Genomic DNA, 27,149 nt, shown 5'->3' with positions numbered 1-27,149 from the left:
CACCCAGGAATGTAAAATATCTCAATAATTTAAAAACATTGACTACATGTTGGAATGATGTTTTGGATGTATTGGGTTAAATAAAATATATTCTTAAAATTAATTTCACTTTTTTAAACTTCTTAAAGTGACAACTAAAAATTGAAAATTACCTATGTGGCTTCCATTTATGGCTCTCATATGTCTACTGGACAGCACTGGCCTCATTGGCTTTCTCAGTAGGGTTCCAAGAGAGAATTAAGCTCTAATGCCCAAGGCATCTGTGACCTCTAATGAATTGACTTCTGCAAATTGAGAGTGATACTAGAATGAGAAACCACTCTTGGGAGAATTGAGAAAATTACCTTTGTGTTCTGTTTTCAAATGAGGAACCCTAATTGAGAAAGTCCGGAGGTTTTAAACCTCTGGGCAGTGTACCGTGTTAAGATGTGGGATATAATAAGCAGGCCTTTTTATTAAGTGTAGGATTTCACACCAGATAGGATCAATTTAATAGAGAACTGGAGTTTTCCAAGCTTACTGTTAACACTTCCCTGAGGCATTCCTCCCCAGTCAGAATTTTCTGAAGCAGGATCTGGGAATGCTAATTGTTAACAACCTTCCCAGATAATTCTTACTGTAATAAGAGTTTGGGAAACACTGAAGTTCTGTATGGTCAGCCCCAGTTTGTATGTGGTATCAAAGTGAAGAAGGTTTGCCAGTATCTAATATATAGTTCAAATCCCCTTTAAAAATTGCTTGGAATAAGTTCATTGACACGGTGGAGTCTTGAGCTCTCTAGATTGTACAGACCTTATTGGAACAGGATCTGAGCTGTTTGGGGAAGGTTGTTTGTGTTTAATTTGGAATGTGTGTGATCTCCAAGTTCCCACCCTTGGAACAAAATAATGTTGGCCCATTGAGAAGATTGAACACAGGAAGAGCCAAAGAGTTCAGCATTCTCATCAGGTTTGCCTCCTCAGAGCTCTGCCCTGTCTCCTTTGGCCATTTGACATGGCAGGTCTGAAGCTGCTGGTCTTAGATGAGTCTTTTCTCTCCTAACTTACCCCTTCCCCTCCCATTTCCTTCCCTTCCTCCCTCTTCTTTCTCCTGGCTGCTTCTTTATCTCATTTCAACCTTCATCAGACCCCCAGCCCTACCTTTGCCTCAAGCTTCCCAATTTCTTTCCTTTTCTTTCTTTTTATTTTTTTAAATTAATTAATTAATTAATTTTTGGCTGCATTGGGTCTTCGTTGCTGCGCACAGGCTTTCTCTAGTTGCAACGAGCAGGGGCTACTCTTCATTGCAGTGTGTGGGCTTCTCATTGTGGTGGCTTCTCTTGTTGCAGAGCACGGGCTCTAGGTGTGTGGACTTCAGTAGTTGTGGCATGCGGGCTCTAGAGCACAGGCTCAGTAGTTGTGGCGCACGGGCTTAGTTGCTCTGCAGCATGTGGGATCTTCCCGGACCAGGGCTTGAACCCATGTCCCCTGCATTGGCAGGCGGATTCTTAACCACTGTGCCACCAGGGAAGTCCCCCACTATTTCTTTTCTTTTGTTTTCTTTCTTTTGCCTGCCTTTTGGATTCTCACCTTTCCTCATGGGGGAGAACTTCTTAAGTGTTAGGTTTAAAAATAAAGAGTGAGGGACTTCCCTGGTGGCGCAGTGGTTAAGAATCAGCCTGCCAATACAGGGGACATGGGTTCGATCCCTGGTCTGGGAAGATCCCACATGCCACAGAGCAACTAAGCCCGTTCACCATAACTACTGAGTCTGTGCTCTAGAGCCCGCGAGCCACAACTGCTGAGCCCATGCACAACTACTGAAGCCTGTGCGCCTAGAGCCCCTGCTCCACAACAAGAGAAGCCACCGTAATGAGAAGCCTGCGCACCGCAATGAAGAGTAGCCCCCGCTGGCTGTAACTAGAGAAAGTCCGTGCGTAGCAACGAAGACCCAACGCAGCCAAAAATTAATTAATTAATTAATTAACTTTAAAAAATAATTTAAAAATTAAAAATAAAGAGTGAATACTATCTAAGGGTTTAGCTTCTGCACTGCGAAATTATGTCAGGGCTGGATTTTCCAGTGTTAAGCAGCCTTGCCTGGCACTGACTATCATATGGCATAGTCTCCTGAGATTTTTCTGGAATTGTTTTTAAGAGGTTGTAAATGTTGACATTCTTTTTGGTCCTTCAAAATTAGGACCAATGCCAAGCTAACCAATTTAGTAAGTAGAGGTTGAAAATAATAATCAAACCATAGTCCCAGGGTACACATTTTAAGAATTAGCCTGCCTGGTGGATTTCCTGAGTATTGTATAAGCCAAATTTTGATAAGAAGATTTGATTGTGATAAAAATGACTTTTCTGTGGCCTTTGTACCCTCATATTTTAAAGCAGTCACGTTGGGGTATTTAAAGAGAGGGTTTCAGGAGATAAATATATGAATAGAGCTGGGTCATAGGAGAAACCAAAAAGATTCAGGAGGGTCAGTCTGCAGGGTGTCTGCGTCTCCTAAAAGGAAGTAATTTCTCACCCATTTCACTTTTTTTTTCCCTTTTGACTTAAGTAAGAATTCCCTTTGAGGGCCTATTTATCATGCAAGGATGTGTGTGGATGTTTATATATATGTTTTATTTACATGTAATATGAGGATTGGTCACTAAGAAACTACATACATTTTTTGGTGTGGTTTTATATACATTATAGCTGTGGATTCAAACTCTCAAACTTTGCAACCAATAACATTGGAATTGAGAAGACGGAAGATATCAAAAGGAAGTGAAGTCCCATTAAAGCGTCCTCGGCTTGACAAAAATTCATGTGAGTCTTCAGTTTGTGTATGTGTGGCTAGAACTTGACATCCATTGGGTTAATTCCCCTGTGTCCATCTTGTCCCCTATTCCTTATAGGCGCTGATGCTTGTTCTTGATCACAGGGGCTAGTGTGAGTGGGATGTGGTTGGATCAGAGGAGTTCTGCTAGAGGAAAAATAAATCTCAAAGCACAAGCTGTGTTAATGTTGGGGTCAGTAGTGTTGTCTCTATACCCATAAACTACATCTGATGTGAATTCCACTGGAAATTTAATGGCTTAGGAAGGGATGGATTTCATATGCTGAGTGAAACCTTAAAAATACTATCTATTGATTTTACTGTATAGTACAGAGAACTATATTCAATATCTTATAATAACCTATAGTGGAAAAGAATCTGAAAAAGAATATATATACATATGTACACACATACATATGTACATATATATATGTACATACCTGAAACTGTCACTTTGCTGTACACCTGAAACTATCACAACATTGTAAACCAACTACACTTCCATCAAAAAAATACTATTTATTGATTTTTTTTAAAAGTACCCTGTCGGCTCCAGAAAAGTTTTGTGATGGCTCTAAGGCTCTGTAAACTCACTGACTTGGGAGGTTAGTATGCAGACTTTTATGTTGGAAAGCCCCAAAATAAAACTTGTCAAGATTGGGACATGACCTTGGCACATATTTTCAGATCATGAATCCTTAAATTAGGGAAATTATATCCTGGCAGAAGGACTGTGCCTTTACTTAAAACTATAAACCAGGATAGGGTATTTCCTTTCATCATTGATCTAATATTCCAGAAGTCTCTGGTTGAAGCCCTTATAGAGGCAGCCAGTCCAGAAATCTGTAGTAGCAGAATTATTTCTTCAGGTCTCTTGACTACAACTCTCTTAATGGTTTATAGCCCAGGAAAAGTCAAAAAACTACTCGGAAAACACTGACAAAGACTTATCAAGGAGACGGTCCTCCAGGCTGTCCACTAATGGGACCCACGAGATCCTAGATCCTGACTTGGTTGTATCAGATTTGGTTGATACGGTTACTACTGATCCTTTGCAAAACACATCATCTGGTACCAAGGAGTCTGAAGAAGGTAAGTCAGAGTCTGTTCTGGAATGGTCTTGCCAGCATGCTCCCTGTCTAGTGAGAACCAGTCTAAATCTGTCATTGTGTACTGCCTTATACAAGTTTTAGATGGTCTTGAAATCAAGTTATTGAATTGGCTGCAGTGTTTCTTACATTCTTCACTGAAGATTTAATAGACAAACTTTTGTTTGCATTTGTGATTGGTTTTGCTTATATATGTCTGAATGTTGGGTTGGAGGTACAGTGCTTGAAGAGCCCTGTTCCTGTCTCTGTCTTTCTGATGCCATCTCACTCCAGTCCCTCTGCCTTTTTGTTAATATTTCCAGCAGATCCTCCCTTCACTTTAGCTTCTTATTAGCCTTCTTCTTTGATACGCTCACAGCCCTGGCTATGTGTGCTGGAACCTGTGAATGTATTCTTGTATGCCATGAAATGAATGGTTTCCTCTAAAAGACCCTGGCTTTATCAGTTTTTTTTTTTAAATTTATTTATTAATTAATTTATTTTTGGCTGCATTGGGTTTTCGTTGCTGCCCGTGGGCTTTCTCTAGTTGTGGCGAGTGGGGGCTACTCTTCATTGAGGCGCACAGGCTTCTCATTGCCATGGCTTCTCATTGCGGAGCACAGGCTCTAGGAGCACGGACTTCAGTAGTTGTGGCTTGCAGGCTCTAAGAGCGCAGACTCAGTAGTTGTGGCTCACGGGCTGTAGAGTGCAGGTTCAGTAGTTGTGGCCCATGGGCTTAGTGGTTCCATGGCATGTGGGATCTTCCCAGACCAGGGCTCGAACCCGTGTCCCCTGCATTGGCAGGCGGATTCTTTTTTTTTTTTTTTTTTAATTTTATTTATTTATTTATTTATGACTGTGTTGGGTCTTCATTTCTGTGCGAGGGCTTTCTCTAGTTGCGGCAAGTGGGGGCCACTCTTCATCGCGGTGCGCGGGCCTCTCACTATCGCAGCCTCTCTTGTTGCGGAGCACAGGCTCCAGACTCGCAGGCTCAGCAATGTGGCTCATGGGCCCAGTCGCTTCGCGGCATGTGGGATCTTCCCAGACCAGGGCTCGAACCCGTGTCCCCTGCATTGGCAGGCGGATTCTTAACCACTGCACCACCAGGGAAGCCCCTTTATCAGTCTTTTGTGGGACTTTTGGTTCTCAGATTATGTACATGTTTATGTTCCCCAATCTTTCTTTTTTTCTTCTAGGTCAGTTGAAATCTCCTTTGGAAGCTGGCCAGGTCTCATCTGCACTAACTTGCCACTCCATTGGGGATGGGCTGGGGCCTGCAGGCTTGGAGTTGAACTGCAAGTCAATGGGAGAAAACACTATGAAAACGGAACCGGCTTCTCCCCTTGCTGAGTTACAAGAGATTTCTACGGTGGCAGGTTCATATTTAGAGTTAACATCCTCTTCTTATACTTTTGCTTCTCCTTTGATTGTGAACTAAAAAAAATGGATTTTCCTAATGATTTTTTTTCACCTTTTATTAATAATATTTTCTTATTTTAATGCTATATACATTTTTAAAATGCTGTATACATGTCATTTCTGATATTGTAATTTGGGTTTCCTCTCTTTTCTTGATTAGTATAGCTAAGGATTTATCGATTATTGTCGATAATTTCAAAGAACCAACATTTTACTTTAGTTTTCTCTATTTGTTTTTTTTTTTAATGTCATTGATTTCTGTTTTGATCTTTATTGTTTTCTTCCTTTAAATGTTTCTAGCAACATAGGTCATTAATTTTAGATTTTTCTTCTTTTCCAATATGAGCATTTAAAGTTATAAAATTTCCCACTAAGCACTGCTTTAGCTACATCCTACAAATTTTGGTATGTTGTATTTTCATTTTCATTCAATTCAAAATATCTATGATTTATTTGTTGACTATGGGTTACTTAGAAGTGTGTTGTTTCATTTCCAAGTATTGGTTTGTTTGTTTTTGTTTTTAAATTGATTAATTTTTGGTTGCATCGTGTCTTCATTGCTGCGCACGGGCTTTCTCAAGTTTCGGCGAGCGGGGGCTACTCTTTGTTGCTGTGCGTGGGCCTCTCATTGCGGCGGCTTCTCTTGTTGTGGAGCACGGGCTCTAGGTGCGTGGGCTTCAGTAGCTGTGGCTTGCAGGGTCTAGAGTGCAGGCTCAGTAGTTGTGGTGCATGGGCTTAGTGGTTCCACGGCATGTGGGATCTTCCCGGACCAGGGCTCAAACCAGTGTGCCCTGCATTGGCAGGCGGATTCTTAACCACTGTGCCACCAGGGAAGTATTTTATAGATACCTTATTGTTACCATTTATAATGTAATTCCATTATAGTCAAAGAACATACTCTGCAGGATTTCAATCTTTTTTGTTATTTTTTTTGTTTGTTTTTGGCTGTGCCGCGCGGCATGTGGGATGTTCCCGACCAGGGATTGAACCTGGGCTGCGGCAGTGAAAGTCTGGAATCCTAACCACTAGGCCACCAGGGAACTCCTGAATTGTCCGCTTTGTAATGTGAAATATAACTCTGGCTTTCGTGATAGTCTTTTACTTGAAGTGTACTTTGTCTGATATTACTCCAGCTTTCAAAAAAGGTACTCCAGCTTTCTTTTGCTTTCTGTATGCATGGTATATCTATTTCTGTCACTTTTCTTTCAATATAACTATGTCTTTAAGTTCAAAGTGTGTCTTTTATAGATAGATAGTTGGGTTTGGATTTTAACTGCAGTGTTTAGTTTAGTTACATTAAATGAAATTATTGATATGGTGCTTTTAAGTCTACCATTTTGCTTTTTGTTTTCTGTTTATCCTATGTTTTGTTCTTTTTCTTCTTTCTTGTTTTTTCAGGTCAATTGAATTTTTTAAAATCCCATTTTAATTCATCTATTAGCTTTTAGCTGTACTTCTTAGCATTTGTTTTAGAGGTTACTCTAGGCATTATGATATATATATATATATATATATATATATATATATCCTTTTCATGGTTTATTTAGAGTTAATGTTGAACCACCTTATGTAAAATGTTGTATAATCCATTAACACCCCCTTTTTATGCTCTAGTTATGACATGAATTGTATCTATATGTGCTGTAAAGTCCACAATGTAGTATTATAATTTTTGCTCTAAACAATTATGTATTTTAAAGAATAATACAAAAGAGATAGTGCTTTACACACGTATTTACTATCTCCAGTGTTCTTCATTTCTTCTACTTCCTCTTTTTTTTTTTCTGTAGTGCAGATTTCCTGGTGACATTCTTTTGGTTTTTGTTTATTTGAACGTAACTTTATTTAATTTTCATTCTTAAAGGATATTTTCACTGGATATAGAATTGTGGGTTTACAATTTTTTCCTTTAAGTACTTTAAAGATGTTATTCATGGTCCGCTATTGCTTCTGAAAGGAAGTTAGTAATCATTCATATTGTTGTTTCCCTGGTTGTAATGTGTTTTCTTTCTGGCTGCTTTCAAGATTTTCTTCTTTATCTTTGGGTTTTCTTTCTGGCTGCTTTCAAGATTTTTTTCTTTATCTTTGGTTTTTAGCAGTTTAACTATGATGTATTTAAATTTGTTTTAGTTTTATATTTAACCTGCTCGAGATTCACTGAGCTTGAATATGAAAATTGATTTATTTCATCAAATTTATGTTAGACCTTTAGATACTGTCCCACAGGTCACTGGGACTCTGTTGTCTTTTTTGTTTTCATTTAGTTTTCCCCCCTCATTTTCAGACTGAAAACTTTTTGATCTGTTTTCAAATTCTTCTCTCAACTCCAATATGCTTTTAAGCCCATCCAGTGAATTTTTTATTTCTAGTACTCTTTAGTTCTACAATGTCCCTTTTATCTCCCTAGATTCTCTGCTGAGATTTTCAGTCTGTTTATTCATTATGAGCATAGTTTATTATTTTATTTTATTTTAATTAATTAATTTATTTTTAAAATTTATTTTTGGCTGCATTGGGTCTTCATTGCTGCACGTGGACTAGCTCTAGTTGTGGCAAGTGGGGTCAACTCTTCGTTGTGGTGTGCGGGCTTCTCACTGCAGTGGCTTCTCTTGTTGCGGAGCATGGGCTCTAGGCGCGCGGGCTTCAGTAGTTGTGGCTCGTGGGCTCTAGAGCGCAGGCCTCAGAGGTTGTGGTGCATAGGCTTAGTTGCTCCACGGTATGTGGGATCTTCCTGGACCAGGGCTTGAACCTGTGCCCCTGCATTGGCAGGCGGATTCTTAACCACTGCGCCACCAGGGAAGCCCATGAACATAGTTTTAATTGGTGCCGTCTACCAGTATTTAGATTATCCTGACGTTAATCCCCATTGATTGACTTTTCTCTATGGGTGACACTTTCCCTTTTCTTTATATGTCTAATGTTTTGAACTATATCCTGTGCATTGTGAGTGGTAAGTTGTAGTTTGGATTATGTTATGTTCCTCTGAAGAATAATGATTTCTTTGTTTTAAAGGGCAATTCATTTGGCTGAACTCAAACTCCAAGTTCTTTTCCTCTGCAACGGGCAGTGTCTGAAACCTCCGTTCAGTCTTTGAGCCTTAGTTGGTCTTCTTGAAACTCTGTACGTTCAGAGATCAGCCATAGATTTACACAGAATTTAAATGCATTAAGTGAGGCCACCCTTTTGTGGCTCTCTTCTTTCTAGGATTTTACCCCTCACTTTCTAGCTGTTGTAGTTGCCCTGAACTTTGTCTTCTGTTTCTTTAGCCAGTAAGACTAAAGGGTTTTAGCTACACAGTGCTACTTACTGGAGCCTGCCTTTAGGTGAAAAGCCTCGAAAAATGGGAAACTCACCTAGCGCCCTTCTCTTATTCCAAGTATCCGACTCCTGTTTCTGCCTCTCTTTGTTGCTCTTCAGTGCCTTTAGATATTTGTTTTTTTATAGTTTTTCCCCAGAGTTTATAATGGTTGTAAGCAAAAGGGTTGTTTCCACATGAGGTCTTCTACCATTACTGAAAGAGAAAACTCTACCTTATGATAATAGACACACAGTTTAGGAAGTTGTACATATCCATGGCTACACAGAGGGATTTTTTTCTCTGAAGTAGTGATTGCTTGTTGCATTAATAGCTATTTGGATGTTACTGGTAATTCAAACTCTTAGTTTTGGTAATGTTATGTTTGTGATAAATGGTCCCTTTTGATGGATATTTAGATTACTTCTGAGCAATAAGAAAGTATTTCAAACAATAATGTAGTGGTAATCCTTGAACATTTATCTTTGACTGCTTGGTGAATAGACCTATAGGATATGTTTTGTAAGTGTGATTGCTGGATTCAACGGAATGCAAGTTTTAAATTGCATCAACAGATCACCCTTCAAAAAGACCATTCCACTTTATATAATGACCAAGAGTATGGTAGAGTATGTTTTCCCTACATTCTTGCTATCTATGGATACTATTCATCGTTTGAATTTTCTTTAATTTATGTTAACATTAGAAACAAGGTTTTACTTTTTAAGTTGTATTTTTTAAAATGAGGTTTAGCAGTTTTTCATATGTTTATTGAATATTTTTATTTATTTTTGTGAATTATCTTTTCATATTCTTTGCCCACTTCCCCTAGGATTATTTGTTTTTATTATTGATTTGCCAAGTGTCCTTTGTATATTATTATTATTATTATTATTATGAGTTAATTAATTTATTTTTGGCTATGTTGGGTCTTTGTTGCTGCACGTGGGCTTTCTCTAGTTGTGGCGAGTGGGGGCCACTCTCCATTGTTGTGCACAGGCTTCTCATTGCGGTGGCTTCTTTTGTTGTGGAGCGGGGCCCTAGGCACGCAGACCTCAGTAGTTGTGGCACGCGGGCTCAGTAGTTGTGGTACGCGGGCTCAGTAGTTGTGGCACACGGGCTTAGTTGCTCCACGTCATGTGGGATCTTCCCGGACCAGGGCTCAAACCCATGTCCCCTGTATTGGCAGGCGGATTCTTAACCACTGCACCACTAGGGAAGTCCCATACATTGGTGTCATTTTTATTTATTGTATTTCATAATACTGAAATAAAAAAATTTAAATCTACATTCTTTTTTCCTCAGTATTTAAAAAATATAGTTATGATCATAGTATGTGTATAATCAGTATTATTACATATGCATTTTCCCATATTATAAACTCCATATTAAAATCATTTTAATTATAATATGCCACCCTTTAAAAATCTTGATAAGATCAAAATATGTCTTCTACCCATGGCTCATGTTCCAAGGTTTGATCAACATTCATCTTTAAAAATTTGTTTATTTTGTAAAGTTTGACTTATCATTAATTGAAAGAGGTAGAATAGGGGAGAAGGGAATTAGTATAGGTAAATTCTGGTGTTTCCTGAATACCCATGAAGGCTGAAGGGCTTGTAGGATAGCCCTCTTGTGGACTCAGCTATATTCTGAACTAAGGCAGATTTAATGGGGGGAAGACATGGCCTTATTGGAGAATTTAGCCAGAAACAAGTTATGGAATCAAAACTCATGAGATTCTGTTGATGACTTGGTTCTGGACCTGGGAAGTGTTCCTTTGGTAAACCTGGGTGGTCTGTAACTTTCTTCCTTCACTTGTGTGGAGAGGATAGGCCCTGTAGTTCCCAGAGCAGAGCTTCCTGGGTGTGTATGAGCCCAGAGGAAGACTGAAGAAACTTGTGGAGATTTGTGGGTCACGCATTGTTCGTGGAGATTTGTGGGTCATGCATTGTTCCTGGAGAAGAATGTGCAGACAAGCTTTTAGTGAGAGACTCAGGGAAATAGTGGAGGTTAAATGAAATTGTCTTCCTGTAGTTAGGGCCTGAAAGGGGAGAAGAGATGCTGCACACATGGATGTGGAAGCTCTGGTTCTGTATCTTGTTTTGCTCAGTTCAGTTGGAGTGTCCTGTTGACCTGCTGAGTAACGGGCGCTGTGCTAATAAGCATCAGTGGTGGAAGATCAGTCAGACTTAGTGCCTGCCTGGGAGGCATGATGTTTAAGCTGAATCTTTTTTTTTTTAAAAGAGTAAAATAGAGAGAAAGTCTTTTTATTTATTTATTTATTTATTTATGGCTGTGTTGGGTCTTCGCTTCTGTGCGAGGGCCCTCTCCAGCTGTGGCAAGTGGGGGCCACTCTTCATCGCGGTGCACGGGCCTCTCACTGTCGTGGCCTCTCTTGTTGTGGAGCACAGGCTCCAGACGCGCAGGCTCAGTAGTTGTGGCTCACGGGCCTAGTTGCTCCGCGGCATGTGGGATCTTCCCAGACCAGGGCTCGAACCTGTGTCCCCTGCATTAGCAGGCAGACTCTCAACCACTGCGCCACCAGGGAAGCCCCTAAGCTGAATCTTGATGGATATATAGCACTGTCCCATGAATAACACATGAGGCTTAGGTATTCCAGTAGATGAAACTATATGAATAGAGGATGTAGCACATCTCTTATTAGGCTATTTGAAATGGAGAGAAGGTAGTCAGTTGAATATTTAGTGATTCTGTATTTTGACACTACCTACTTGTGACTTTATTTAATATAAGCTGTCATGAAATCTATACACTTATATACTCATTTGTGTTTTATTAAATATATAAATTAGATTTATATTTAGTATTAAATGTAAGGTTTGAAATTCTTTGCCTTTCTTCTGGAAAGGCAAATTTCAGACATTAAGAGTAATTTAAATTTGGTCCAGTGGTTAGGGCTCAGCGTTTTCACTGCTGTGGCCTGGGTTCGATCCCTGTTTGGGGAACTAAGATCCTGTAAGCTGTGCGCGTGGCAAAAAAAAAAAAAAAAAAAAGGTAATTTAAATTATAAATAGAAAATTTTACAGTGTTAAAAGGTTAATGACATTTAAATTTTTTTTTAATAAGAGTTTTATACTGTAAAGACTATGTGTCTACAGAATTGCATACTTCTGTTTGGATAATTTCAATTTAGATTGGAAGGGCAGATTTTCTTCTTTTTTTTTTTAATAAATTTATTTATTTATTTATTTATTTATTTTTGGCTCTGTTGGGTCTTCGTTGCTGTGCGCGGGCTTTCTCTAGTTGCAGTGAACAGGGGCTACTCTTTGTTGCGGTGCTCGGGCTTCTCATTGCGGTGGCTTCTCTTGCTGCGGAGCACGGGCTCTAGGTGCTCGGGCTTCAGTAGTTGTAGCATTGGGGCTCAGTAGTTGTGGTGCACGGGCTTAGTTGCTCCGCGGCATGTGGGATCTTCCCAGACCAGGGATCGAACCCTTGTCCCCTGCATTGGCAGGCAGATTCTTAACCACTGCACCACCAGGAGGTCCCCTTCTTTTTCTTCTGCTTCTTTTTTTTTTGGTCTTGATCAGATTCTGTGTAGTTAACATAAATGCAGTGGCAGAGCAGTTCTTTGAAAATAGTAAACTGAAAGTACTCAAGTATCATTCCTGACTCATCCCTGGTGCCTTTATGTTGGTCTTCTGTTCCACTGGGTCCAGAGTGTTATGCCTCAGGCATGTGAGCTTGTGGATACAAGGGCTCTCTCCTTTCTTGCTGAGCCTCCTCTCAGTGGCAGGGCTCCTCTCCTCAGCCTACTTTCTCTCCTGTGGGGGAAATTACTAGACTTGATGGGCAAATTTGGTGGAAATTTCATCTCAGAATTTAGTAGTCCATGTTTTGGAATGGAGGACTCTCTATGACAGCCATGCCCCTTAACTCAGCAGACTAAGCTCTTCATTTTGCTGTCTTAAGGGTGGTGTTACATTAGACATCACTTGAAATTGGAAATGAATTATTCCTATGCCACTAGGAAATATGCTGAGCAGATGAGATGAGTGAGAGGACTAGGTCAGAGGCTAAATCCCAGTGCTTGTTTTAAAGTTTTCACACACATACAGTTTCTGTCTCATGTCAGTTAATTTAGCTGCATCTCTGGTTTGTGGAGAAGATGGAAATAAGGTAAAGTGAGGGTGGCACAGGTGTCTTGGGAAAGATGATGGGAAGATTTCTTGTTGTCTTGCTTCTTTATGTTGCACATAGGATTTTCTGGGGAATAATTTTGAAACCACTGCAACTAACTGAAGCACTTTGCCCATTTTCCAAGAGAGTGTATAGTAATGGTAATGGTCCAATTACCTGGATCTTGAGCTATGAGGAGTAAAAGCAGCATGGATCTCATTGCTGTTCTCTTTTGGAGTAGGCTCTAAGCTATTTGCTTTCATGACTTAAGTGCCAGAGGGGAATGCAGTTGAAATTGTTCTACTTGGGTAAGCATTTGTTTATTCTGTAAAACAGAAATTAGAATAGATGCCCTTAGAAGTTGCGATCTCAGATTAGTCTCTAAATCTGGGCCCAGCCTATTTGGTCATTCACAGATAACCAGGGCTGTTGGAAAATGGGCTGCCGTCCATTCATTCATTTCAGTCAGGGAATATTTAACAAGTACCTACTAAGTGCCAGACTCTCTTCTAAGCTGTGTCATTTGTGAATGTTCTACATGAACCATAGAATGAACAAGAGAGAAGACCCAATAGAAGTACAGGCTTATTCAGCTAATTTTTTTTGTTTTTTTTAACTAAATACCTGTTAGAAATGGGATACTACCACGAGGTGTAGTGTCCCATTGTTATGTTGTCAGTTATAAAATGAATAGGAAGTTATTTGTCACTGAATTATTAAACGTTTACAGATGATTGACTTGTAAATTAACCAGGTTAGTTTCAGTGTAATGCCTATAATAGTTCTTGCAAATGATTTATTTTTAAATTAACATGGTCCGGTTTAGTGTAATGCTTATAATAGTTTAGGTTTCAGACACTTGTGTTCTTCCATGTTTTCTTGAGTAGGAGAGTCATTGACCTATAGCCATTGTAGTTTGGGGAGTTGGGAGTGTCTGTGGTCTGTCATCAGACATATAGTGGTGGAACATTGGCTGAGAATTCATTGTTCTGGGGGTTAGATAAATGAATGAGACATCTGGTCAATGTCCTTGTAGGTCTTTCTGTCCAGAGGAATGAATAAGACTGCAGGTACCTGCATTACAAGAGAGACAGTTAAGGTGGTGTCATGAGAAATACTTAAAACTATGGGAGAGAAAACTGACAGTGATAATGTGTGCCTGCCACATGGAAGTTGAACTCAGGATTAGCTTGTTGAGCCCTTACTATATGCCTGGGAGCTCTGCTGTCAGTGAATGGGGCACTCTTGGTCTTAGTGTTCATTAAATGCTCTTTTTATCTGACTATGGAGAGAGGTGATATTTAGGTTGGTGGTTTGGGGGCAGGGGTGGAAGAATATGGAACTTGCACAGGGCCTTGACGGATGAGTATCACTTAGGTATTTGGAGATGGAGGCAGAGCAGTATCAACAGCATAATCATAGGATGTTTTCTGAGACTATTAAGTGTGCTTTCTGACTTAATTGCAGGCTTCCTGAAGTGGGTTAAGGCTGAGCAGGTAAGTTGCTGCCAAACTGAGGTCAGTTGCTTTGAGTTGCTTTTTTGTTTATGGAGCTATTGGAAATGCTTCGTTTGCAGGATAGGGAGATAGCCATCAAATGTTCACTTGGATCTCTGTTGGTAAGGTTGCTTTCCTCCTACTTAGCTGTTCTGTGGCCTTAAGGCATTTTGAAGTATTTTTTTATGAATTGTTTGACAATAAGTTGCAGACTTTTACCCCTGAATATTTTGATGATGTATATTTCCTAAAAAATGAGGACATTCTCTTATGTTACCACAATTATCAAAATCAGGACCTTATTCAAACTCCACCAGGGATTTCATTGGCACCTTTTACCTCATTTATGGAAGTGATCTTGTCTTCATTCAGCACTTTCTTTTTTGGTAAGTTGCTTTTTTATATTCATAAATTTGTAGAGAAATCTAGAAAAGTACAAGAACAATGAAACTAACATTCATGTTTCCCACCACCCAGAACTGTTGGTATCTGGTCATGAGTGAGTGCCTCAGGTCCTTACTCTGGCCCGCAGTGGCCCTGCTTCTTCTGGCCACCTGTAACCTCTCCAGTTTCATCTTTCCTCAGTCTCTCTCTTTCCTGCTGTCTCTGCTCCAGCCATAGGCCTTCTTGCTATCCTGCAAGCACAGCAGGTACACTCTCACCTGTGGGCTTTCATTTAGAACACTTATTATTATTATTTTTTTTATACTTTCTTGGCCGTGCCGTTGTAGCATGTGGGATCTTAGTTCCCCGACCAGGGACTGAACCTGCGCCCCTTGCATTGGAAGCGCAGAGTCTTAACCACTGGACCACCAGGGACATCCCTCAGCACACTTTTACTGAATACCTTTTATTCCCAGCCAGAGCAAATGGACCCATTGGAAAACTTATTTCATCAGTCAGTTAGTGGGTAACATTTATCATCAGATCATTCATTCAGCAATTGCTTGAGCATTTCTTAGGTACCAAAACTTTGGAGGGGGGTGAGAGGAAAGCTGGAATCGTTTATGAAAACACAGAAAGATGAATAAGTTATCTCCTTGACCTCAGAGAGACACTTACTTATAAGAATGGATTGTTCTGGGGCTTCTCTGGTGGTGCAGTGGTTAAGAATCCACCTGCCAACACAGGAAACACGGGTTCGAGCCCTGGTCTGGGAAGATCCCACATGCCGTGGAGCAACTAAGCCCGTGTGCCACAATTACTGAGGCTGCGCTCCTAGAGCCAACGAGCCACAACTACGGAGCCCAAGTGCCACAAATACTGAAGCCTGCGTGCCTAGAGCCTGTGCTCTGCAACAAGAGAAGCCATGACAATGAGAAGCCTGCGCACAGTGACGAAAAGTAGCCCCTGCTCATCACAACTGGAGAAAGCCTGCGCACAGCAACGAAGACCTAACACAGCCATAAATGAATGAATGAATGAATGAATGAATGAATGGATTGTTCTGGATACTTCCAGTTGACTAGTGGTGAATAGCATTATTGATTGATCATTGTCCAACTTAAGCATTTCTAGATCTGCAATAATGTTGACAACTGTTTTTCCAAACAAAATTTCAAGTAAGTCCTATATTTTGATGCAGTGATTCTTTTCCAACGTATATGATCAGATAAAGAATCTATTTTGAAAATTAAGGTGAAAAGGTATTTTAATATTTTCTAAGATATTAAAAGTTAAATCACATCAGTTAATCATTAGTATTCTTCATTGAAAAACAACATGGCAGGAACTTAAGATCATCACAGACTGTGTGCACTTAGTATGGTCATCACTTTTGAGTCATAAGGAGACAGCAATGAAAGGTTTTATTTAATGATGATTTTTAAAATTTAGATTTGATTTTTCATAATTAGAACACTAAGGAATACTAATTCTTTATAAGTACTACTTCTTGATGAATTTTCACAACTACTGTGATGTAAAGGTAGTTAGGACCCTTATTTAAAAATTATTAGGGCTTCCGTGGTGGTGCAGTGGTTAAGAATCCGCCTATCAATGCAGGGGACATGGGTTCGATCCCTGGCCCGGGAAGATCCCACATGCTATGGAGCAACTAAGCCTGTGCGCCACAACTACTGAGCCTGCACTCTAGAGCCCTCAAGCCACAACTACCGAGCCCACATGCCACAACTACTGAAGCCCTTGTGCCCAGAGCCTGTGCTCTGCCACAAGAGAAGCCACGACAATGAGAAGCCCGTGCACCATAATGAAGAGTAGCCCCCGCTCACCGCAACTAGAGAAAGCCCGCACATAGCAACGAAGACCCAACACAGCCAAAAATAAATAAATAAATTTATTTTTTTAAAAATTATTATATGAAGAGTCATTTTGCTGGGTTTTTTCCCCCCTGTATATTTCAAAACCAATATATGCTAGGAAAAATTAAAACTAAGTAAAAGGGAACAAAAGGTGAAAAGTCCTCCCTTACTCTTCTCACTCTTGAAGGAACCATGGAACAGTTTGATGTGTGGTCTTCCATCCTTCCACACATGGTTCTGCTCATATGCAAACATACACATACCCATGTAGCTTTTTTTTAATAAATTTATTTTTTTAAATATATTTTTGGCTGCGTTGGGTCTTCGTTGCTGCGTGCAGGCTTTCTCTAGTTGTGGCGAGCAGGGGCTACTCTTCGTTGCGGTGTGCGGGCTTCTCATTGCGGTGGCTTCTCTTGTTGCTGAGCATGGGCTCTAGGCACGTGGGCTTCAGTAGTTGCAGCACGCGAGCTCAGTAGTTGCGGTACATGGGCCCTAGAGCACGCGGGCTTCAGTAATTGTGGCGTGTGGGCTCAGTAGTTGTGGCTCACGGGCTCTAGAGCGCAGGCTCAGTAGCTGTGGTGCATGGGCTTAGTTGCTCTGCGGCATGTGGGATCTTCCCGGACCAGGGATCGAACCCATGTCCCCTGCATTGACAGGCGGATTCTTAACCACTGTGCCCCAGGGAAGCCCCTCATGTAGTTTTTTAAAAACACAATAATAGAATCATATTCTTATATTAGTCAATGGCTTGTCATTTTAATTTATAGTATTTTTCCATGTCGGTTCATAGTTCTTTCACGATTACATATGATTTATTTTGTTGGGTGGGTATTCCATAATTTATTTAACTATCCACTGCTGAAAGACATTAAAGGTATTTCTAATTTTTCACTATTATTTCTCCTTGTTTTATAGAAGAGCCTAGTACTTGGCAAGAAGGGGTAACTTAGCCCGAGTTAGAGTAGCACATTTCCTAATAGCTGGGTCATTCTGACTCCCATCTTCTGACTGAGTACCTAATGCCATGTGATGAGATGCTGGGTGCTATGTAAATCAAGTGACGTGAACACAGTCCCTACCTTTAGAGAGGTTGCACTACTGTGCACTGGTGCACTGCTCTCGGCGGCACTTGTTAAAGCAATGTGTATACTCTGAGTAAGAGGCTTAGTAGGGTGGCCTACTAAGAAGAGCAGTGTGTGGTACAAGTGATGTCAGTACTCCAGGCAGGGTGGTGCCTTTGGAATTCTTTAATTTGAGGGGGGAGGAAGTGTTGATCTGGAAACTGAATGGTGTTCCTGGTGTGTTTTTTGGAACCTGGGCTTAGTGGTGAGTACAGGACATCCAGAAAGATCGCTGGGAGAGAGGGGGGGTTGTTGAGAACTCATTCACCAGGAATGTGTTATGTAAGTAAGCAGGAAGGAGGGCGGGATCATCCTCAGAAACATCCAGCGAGGCCCCTGGAGGCCAGGATGCTGCTGTTTTTAGTCACTGTTTAGAGGTTGCTGTCCTGAGCTGGTGCCAATCTTGGAATTTCTAACTTGGGATGGAGTCATGATATGAGAAATTAGTGTGAAGGAGGCTCTTGGGCAGCAGGAGGAAGAGCTGGGAAGGCAACACTATCTAGTCTAGAGCAGAAGAGGGGCGTTAGCTGCATATGGAGCAGCTCTGGCATTTGAGGCAGCTCTGCCATCTTGTGGAATAAATGCTCAGTGATTTTTGTGAGGGCTGAGTGTGGATAGCCTTGGCAGGGTTGCTTTCCTCACACTTAGCTATTCTGTGACCTCAAAGTATTTTTTAGATGTATTTTAAAGACGTTTTTATTTTGAAATAATTTAAGACTTATAAAAAATTGCAAAAATAATAGAAAGAATTCCTGTGTATGTTCAACCAGATTCCATGCTTAGTTGCTCTGCGGCATGTGGGATCTTCCCAGACCAGGGCTCGAACCCATGTCCCCTGCATTGGCAGGTGGATTCTTTTTTTTATTTTTTAAAGATTTTTTTTTTTTAAACTTTTTTTTTTTTTAATTTATTTATTTTTATTTATTTTTGAGTGTGTTGGGTCTTCGTTTCTGCGCGAGGGCTTTCTCCAGTTGCAGAGAGCGGGGGCCACTCCTCATCGCAGTGCGCGGGCCTCTCACTATCATGGCCTCTCTTGTTGCAGAGCACAGGCTCCAGAAGCGCAGGCTCAGTAATTGTGGCTCACGGGCCCAGTTGCTCCGCGGCATGTGGGATCCTCCCAGACCAGGGCTCGAACCCGTGTCCCCTGCATTGGCAGGCAGACTCTCAACCACTGAGCCACCAGGGAAGCCCGGCAGGTGGATTCTTATCCACTGTGCCACCAGGGAAGTCCCTCTATGCATTTTCATAATAGCTTTTTCCCCCTCTGTAACCATGCATGGGGCCATACAGTATGTACTGGGCAACTTCCTGTTTTCATTTAACAGTGTATCTTGAGATTATCCATATCAGTATCAGTAAGTACAGAGCTACTTCATTCTTTTAAATGACTGATTAGGATTACATAGTGCAGACTTCCCATCAATTATTTAACTGTTCCTCTGTTTATGGACATTTTGTTATTTTTTTATTCTAAACATTTGACTAGACTAACTGTGAATATTTAAATCTGTTTACATTTCTCTTTGGTTGCTTTTTGTTGCTTTACAGCAGAGAAAGTTATTCCTTCACAGACCTGAAAAAAGTTTTATTCATTATAGAATTTCAAGTACATGTCAAAAAGTATTAAACTACTGGGGTCATGTGGTGTCTTTGTTGACAAGAATACCAATACCTCAGTGTTTGATTAATAAAGTGGGGCAATTAGATGTTAAATTTTTTCAGGTCGTGCCCTGGTACATGGATCCCTGGCTGGGATTATGCATAACTTTGTTGGAAGCAAACAACTGTGAGGTCAGTGCCAACCCAGATGACAGCTAATGTTCAAGTAACCTATTGCAGTTAGTAATAGGCTTTCTCTTCTAATACCTCATGGAAACATGTGGGAGCCTTGTGAAATAAGTATTTTTATTCCCATTTAATGATAAGGAAACTGTCTTGGAGAGGCTAACTCTCTTGTTTGAAGTAGTAGTACGCTGAGAGGAGTACTGTAAGAGTAAAGAATGGAGCACATTCCTCATTCCAGTATTTTAGAATAAAGAATGAACAGAACTAACTGCAATACAAATAGAAAGGGACAGATACTACAAGATTTGTTTTCCATGAAGTACTTATGGGAATTCAGAGAAGGCAGGATAGAATCTTTTTTGCTCAGAGACCAAGGAAAAAGCATCGTACAAGTAGGTGGCCTTTGAAGGCTGAACAGGGCTTGGTTTGCATGTGGGAGAGGTGTGCCAGAGGCTTGCGCTGGCTGAACTGGCAGTTTTCATTGTGCACACAGAGGGCTCATCTGGCTGCCATATGGGAAAATTAGGATAAAATTGTGAAGTCTAGAAAATGCAATTTTTCATATCTCTAAAAAATTTGTTGGGTTCAGTTTGCAAGACCTTCATGAAAAAGGAGCAGTTACTTAAGTCTTGGGGTGTTTGATCTACTTCTTCATTTGTGAGTCTGAAGTTATAGTTTTTTTTTTTTTTTTTTAATATTTATGATATTTATTTATTTATTTTCCTTATTTTTTGGCTGTGCCAGGTCTTTGTTGCAGCGCGCAGGCTTCTCTCTAGTTGCAGCGTGCGGGCTCCAGGGCACGTGGGCTCTGTAGTTTGCGGCACACGGGCTCTCTCGTTGAGGTGCGCAAGCTTAGTTGCCCTGTGGCATGTGGGATCTTAGTTCCCTGACCAGGGATCGAACCAGTGCTCCCTGCACTGGAAGATGCGTTGTTTACCACTGGACCACCATGGAAGTCCCTGAAGTTACAGTTAATTGTGTAATTTATCAGATTTTGTCACAGGCTATTATCCACAATTAATTTATACCCTCTTTGCTGCTTGTCTCACCCTGATGCTTGTGTTGATTGTGTTTTCTCCACATTGCAAGGTAGGTTATATTTACTGGCTTATAATCAGAAGGGCTTGCATATCAATGAGTTATATATATACTTCACTGAGTTGAGTTTATGGGGGGGGGATCTTATTACTTCCTGAACTTCCGTGGTTGAAGATTCATAATTCTCAAGCCTTTCTTATTCCTTCAGACAAAAACCAACAACTCATTTTGTCTTATTAAAGTTGCCATCTTGAGAAGAGCTCTTGGTTTGGCCAGGGGCTTCATGACAGTGACACCAGGTAGTGTCTTTTCTCCTGGGGAGTTTATCTGTTTACCTGAGCCTCTGTGATCCTAGTACCACCTCTGAGGCAGGTGGCCACCTGAGTGCCAAGCTTGTTTACCTTTGGAGGACCAGCTGTTTCCACTTTCTGCTTACCTGTGAGAAATCAAGGGTTTTGCTTTTGGGGGAGAAGAGTTTTTATCCTGCCAAACTAAATGTATTTCCTTTTGAGAGGCTTACTGGATTGGTAGACTATCTGTCTTAATCCATTTGGACTGCTGTAACAGAATACCATAGACTGGGTGGCTTATAAACAACAGAAATGTATTTCTCACAGTTCTGGAGTCTGGGAAGTTCAAGATCAAGGTGCCAGCAGATTCAGTGTCTAGTGAGGGCCAGCTTCCTAGTTCATAAACAGCTATATTCTCACAGTAACCTCACATGGAGGAATGGGCAAGGGAGAATTCTGGGGTCTCTTTTATAAGGGCGCTAGTCTTATTCATGAGGGCACTGCCTTTATGACCTAATCACTTCCCAAAAGCTCCACCTCCAAATACCATCACACTGGGAATTAGGTTTCACCATATGAATTTTGGGGGTCTAGTATAGCACTGTCAGACTAGGTATATCTTTATTTCAGCAGATAGTTTGACCATATTACTTTTAAAATCTATCTATGGACAAGGAGGAAATAGATATATGAGTGTATTGGTAATCTGCGTAGGTGAAGTTCAATTGGTTCAGGTAACTCTACCCAGAGTGTACATTAATTGATTGGTGTCAGCCTAAAGCGTGTTCTGAAGGCTGTCCTCAGCTCTGTCCTACTGGATCTTTATCAACAGCTTGGATAAAGACCTAAGAATACATAGGATTACAGAAACGAGTTATAAAATTCTTGGACTAAAATAATAAGATGGAGTTTATTAGGGTTAAATGTAACTTCCAGCGTATAGTTTGATAAAACTTTTGGGGGAAATGGAAATGCACTTTAATTTGTGTTTTAAAAAGGCAAACAGGACAAAGTTCGGGATTTTGGTGGATCAAGCTTGGTGTACTGTCCAGCACTATGTAATATAATTATTTTAAAAAATTTTGGGAGGCTGAATTAGTGAAAGTAAGATGTCCTGAAAGGTGGGGGTAATAATCCCACTGAATGGCCATGCTAGGAATCTTGTGGTTGGTTTTGGATTTCACATTTCTAGTAGGATGTAGACAAAACTGAATGCTTACAGAGTGATGTGTCTCCCAGCCAGAGCTTATGAGGGCTGGTCAAAGGAATGTTTCACTCTGGTTGATAATTATAATATTGGGTTGGCCAAAAAGTGCCTTGGGTTTTTAAGCAAAAATAAGAGACACATTTTTCATTTTCTCCAAGAACTTTATTGAACAACGTACTCACCCTTATGTTCCACTATCTTCTGCCATTTTCCAGGCAACTTCATAATTCCATCTTCCCCAAACTTTTTATCTTTTTGAGCAAAGAACTGTTCCAGGTGCCTTTTACAGTCTTCCAGGGAATTTTTCCATTAAGAGAATTTTGTAAAGACCGAAATAAATGGAAATCCGAAGGTGCAGTGTCTGATGAATATGGTGGATGAATCAGAACTTCCCAGCCAAGCTGTAAGTTTTTGCCTGGTCATCACAGAAACAGGTGGTCTTGCATTATCCTGATGGAAGATTATGCGTTTTTTGTTGACTAATTCTGGACGCTTTTCGTCGAGTGCTGCTTTCAGTTGGTCTAATTGGGGGCAGTACTTGTTGGAGGTAATCATTTGGTTTTCCAGCAGGAGCTCATAATAGAGAACTACTTTCCAATCCCACCGTATACACAACATCACCTTCTTTGGATGAAGACCGGCCTTTGGTGTGGTTGGTGGTGGTTCATTTTGCTTGCCCCACGGTCTCTTCTGTTCCCCATTATTGTATAGTAGGGGCCCCCAATCCCCGGGCCGCAGACTGGTACTGGTCCGAGGCCTGTTGGGAACTGAACCACACAGCAGGAGGTGAGCGGCGGGGTGAGCCAGCGAAGCTTTATCTGCTGCTCGGGTTACAGCCTGAACCATCGCCCCCTCCCCCGCCCCCCCCCCCCAGGTCCGTGGAAAAATTGTCTTCCAGGAAACCAGTCCCTGGTGCCAAAAAGGTTGGGGGCTGCTGTTGTACAGTATCCACTTTTCATTGCCCATCACAATTTGTTTTAAAAATGGAACGTTTTCATTATGTTTAAGTAGAGAATCGCATGCAGAAATACTGTCAAGAAGGTTTTTTTTGCTTAACTTATGTGGAACCCAAACATCAAAGCGATGAACATAACCAAGCTGGTGCAAATGATTTTCAGCGCTTGATTTGGATCTTTTGAGTATGTCGGCTATCTCCCTCGTGGTATAACGTTGATTGTTCTCAATTAATGTCTTGGTTTGATCATTATCAACCTCATTTCAACTGGTTTGCCTTACTGTGGAGCATCATCCAGCGAGAAATCTCTAGCGTGAAACTTCGCAAACCACTTTTGACACGTTCGATCAGTCACAGCACCTTCTCCATACACTGCACAAATCTTTTTTTGTGTTTTAGTTGAGTTTTTACCTTTCTTGAAATAATAAAGCATAATATGCTGAAATGTTGCTTTTTTTTTTCCATCTTCAATATTAAAAATGGCTACACAAAAATTCACCAATTTTGGTAAGTTTTTTTTTTTAATGCATGCTGATATGACAGCTGTCACATACAATCTAACAAAATTGTTTCGTATGAAGTTAAAGACAAGTGCAACTAGAGCCATCTTACGGAGAAAACTGAACGAAACTTTTGGTCAACCCAGTATCTGTCTCTTGCCACGTTCCATAAATGACATAAGCCTGTTTATCAAGATTATTTTATATTTGAAATAATATAAAATAATATATTTTAATAATATATTATTTTTATATATAAATTATTATTTATATATAAATAATATATTTTAATAATATATATAAAATAATATATATACTTGGCCTGTTTTGTGCCAAATCTTATAGCCCTCTCTCCAACTCTTTTGAAATGGGTGGTGGTATTCCCTTTTATAGATAGGAACCTGGATAATAAGAATAGTTTAAAAAAACCATACACAGCTTATTTATGCAGCTAATGAAGGGTAGAGCTGGGATTTAAAGTTGGGTTGTTTCCATTATACCATACTGCCTCTGGAATGAGCATGCAGTGAAGCTGGGAGTGATGGGCACTTCTGCCCTTCTGCTATGAGCAGGTTAATTTCTGGAAGGCTGTTCATAAGTCCCACTTGTTCTTAAGTCCAAAATGATACTATATACACATATATACATTCTTTTCTAAATATTCTTTTTTTAAACTTCTACTGGTCTTTATTAAAAGGAAAACTATTATCTGAAAACAGAGACCCAATGTAGTCTCAGGTTAAGCCTCATTGACAGAACCCCTCAAGCTACAGCCCAGGCACCTAATCTTGGCACTACAATGTTGTCCTTGACCTGCCCTCTCTCTCGCCATCTCAAACTCTGGGGATTTGCTTCCTACCAGGATATTCCTTTCCAGCCAGGCAAGATATCTCAGTCCCCAGGACCCCACCCTTCCTGCCAGGATGGTGGCCACAGGGTCATCCCCCTATCCCCGGCCCCTACACACCCGGTCAAGGTGACTGCTACACACGCGGGGCCGCCACACTCTCAAATCCAAATGTCCTTGTCTTGTCAGCACCCTGGGTACACTTTAAACGTCTTTAAAGTCTCCAGCCCATTAACAATAGGGTCACTGCAACAATAAGGCAGACGCAACCTCTTCTGAGCTCAGTGTGGTGGCGTCCAAAGCTCCTAAAATCCGAGACTTAGGTTCTCCCACCCCACATCACTCCCTGGGGCATAAGAACTACTGCTGTCCCTCAGGCCTCAGCTCGAAGGTGTCTTCTCTAAGAAGCCTGCCCGGCACTTGACAGGCCGAGCCGGGCGCCTTCTCCTGGCGGCCCCGTGCCCCCTCAGTCTGGGCAGAGATGACACCCGGAGTCGGCGAGTGTGCCCGCCCCGGCCACTTCCAGGGCCAGGGGCTCCTCGGGTGCAGGAGGGAAGCCGAAGTGCGCAGTTATGGCGTCCACGTGCTAGGCCTGCGCGGGATTGGGCGCCTGCTCCCCAGACAGGAAGACTTTAACTCCATGAAGATAGGGGTCCCCCGGTGGCCCATAGGCCTCTTTCCCGGCGCTTCCCGACGCCTAAATATTCTTTTCCATTCTAGTTTATCCCAGAATATTGAACAAAATGATAACTATATAGTAATAAGAGCCGATATTTATCGAACACTTATTATGTGCCAGATGTTTTTCTAGAATCTTTGCACGTAATTCATTTAATTCTTACAACTCAGTGAAGTAGTTACTGTTATTACTATCTCCACTCCGCACATGAGGAAACTGAGAAGGCAGGAGGAGTGATTACAGGAGCCAGGATTTGAACCAGGCTGTCCAGCTGCAGAGCCCACACTTTTTTTTTTTTAAATTAATTAATTAATTTACTTATTTTTGGCTGTGTTGGGTCTTCGTTTCTGTGCGCGGGCTTTCTCCAGTTGTGGCGAGCGGGGGCCACTCTTCAGCGGGGGCTACTCTTCATCGCCGTGCGCGGGCCTCTCACCGTCGCGGCCTCTCGTTTTTTTTTAATTCAAAGGTATTTGTATTTTGGTATTCTTCTTTTCTATTATAAATAAGTTGATCTCAAACAAGGCTTCAAACACAAGCCAAAGGATGGCTGAGTTTACTGTAGCTGAACTTGACTGCTGAGGTCCTCAGGTGATAGTAGGCAGGGTTGATGCTCTCTGACCTCCTCAGACCTTAGCTTTGTTCGCACAGTGGTAAGTGGAGTTTTCTGCAGTGATTTTTTGAAACATTGTCAGATGGAAAAGGAACTATTAGGTTCGACCATATGAAATGGCCAATATCTAACCTTTCTTAACCTACAAAAACGGCAAATTCGTATGGTTCAACTTAATAGGCCGAAGGGGAGGAAATTCCACAGAAACTGTATTTTAAGAAAGAATTTTAGGATATATTGGAGGTTTGAATTTTGAATTGCTTCACTGACTTTTTTGTTTTTCCTGTACAACTATTTGTATGAGAAGTATGTATTCCATTTCATTTCATGTTACTTTTTCTTAACTGTATCTGATTTAAACCTCTTCGTTATGTCTCTTGTCATGGATAGAAAGTGATTTAAGGCATTATGCTTTGGGATGTGTGTGTGTATATAATTTGTTACTTGTTTAAATGCCTATGTAACAGAATCCATCAGATCATCAAGCCTACCAGTTTTATTTATTTATGTATGTATGTATGTATGGCTGCGTTGGGTCTTCGTTGCTGCATGCAGGCTTTCTCTCACTGCAGCGAGCCGGGGGCTACTCTTCGTTGTGGTGTGCAGGCTTCTCATTGCAGTGGCTTCTCCTGTTGCGGAGCACGGGCTCTAGGCATGCGGGCTCAGTAGTTGTGGCTCATGGTCTCTAGAAGGCAGGCTCAGTAGTTGTGGCACACGGACTTAGTTGCTCTGTGGTATGTGGGATCTTTCCGGACCAGGGCTCGAACCCATGTCCCCTGCATTGGCAGGCGGATTCTTAACCACTGTGCCACCAGAGAAGTCCCAAGCCTACCAGTTTTATAATCATACCCTAGTGCTGATTTTGAAATGTAGAGGATGATTCAGATTGAGTTTAATAATTTTTTTTATTCCTTCTGATTATGGAATGGTACTTGAAAAAGTAATCATAATATTTACCAAAAGTTCAGCATGCTATTCGCTTCTAATGGAAATTGTGTCATTGCATTTAGGAAAAATTTGATTCACTCAAGAAAGTTCTGTCCATTCAGGATATTCTTGGGTGACTTAATCTGTAGAGTAGGAGTGATTTGAGTTTATGGTGATTGCTCTCATTAGGGTGAGGGCATTGTGAAGGGAGTCTTCAATAAACTGAGTTTCTCATGAATTCATGAATACTCATGAATTCCTTGTGACAGCATTACTTTTTGTCATTGATTCATGACAGACCATTGCCTTCTGTTTATTTGGTTTGGGGAGAGGGTGTCAGACTTTTTTTTGTCTCTTTGAATTTGATCATTGAGTTTTCCGAGTTCTCCACATGCCTTCCAGCTCCGTTCAGTTGGTTGTCTTTTTTTCCTCTTCTTTTCTGAATCCTCTTGATCAGAGTACACGGTAGTGAAATCTCAAAAGCTCAATACTAAAAGCTTTGTAATAGTTACTCTCCTTGTGCAAAAACCATTGTAAGATCCTTTCAGTTTCATAAAGAGATCCCACCAGAATATTCTCTAATCTTGTCTACACAAAGGTATCGGGATGGTAGAAAGTCTGAATCTGGTTCAACCTATGAATGGTCCAACTGCTGTGAATAACAAGTGCTAGGTTGGATCCCT

At 40.9% G+C, this 27,149-nt stretch overlaps 1 protein-coding gene across 6 annotated transcripts in view; it reads left to right on the top strand.

The window, feature by feature from the left end:
* The window catches only part of PHF20 (PHD finger protein 20), a 134,739-nt gene that overhangs the window by 62,913 nt on the left and 44,677 nt on the right, over positions 1-27,149 (top strand). For all 6 annotated transcript variants that reach the window (XM_082359369.1, XM_082359370.1, XM_082359371.1 and 3 more), the window contains 3 exons: positions 2,685-2,798; positions 3,712-3,900; positions 5,093-5,272. In XM_082359369.1, coding sequence (XP_082215495.1) covers positions 2,685-2,798; positions 3,712-3,900; positions 5,093-5,272 — 483 coding nt within the window. The remainder of the gene's footprint in view (positions 1-2,684; positions 2,799-3,711; positions 3,901-5,092; positions 5,273-27,149) is intronic.

The sequence above is a fragment of the Balaenoptera borealis genome (genome assembly GCF_965194805.1).
Source record: "Balaenoptera borealis genome assembly, chromosome: 16".
Classification (NCBI taxonomy): Eukaryota; Metazoa; Chordata; class Mammalia; order Artiodactyla; family Balaenopteridae; genus Balaenoptera; species Balaenoptera borealis.
The sequence above is the reverse complement of the archived record's forward strand: the minus strand, read 5'-3'. Positions and strand labels throughout refer to the sequence as shown.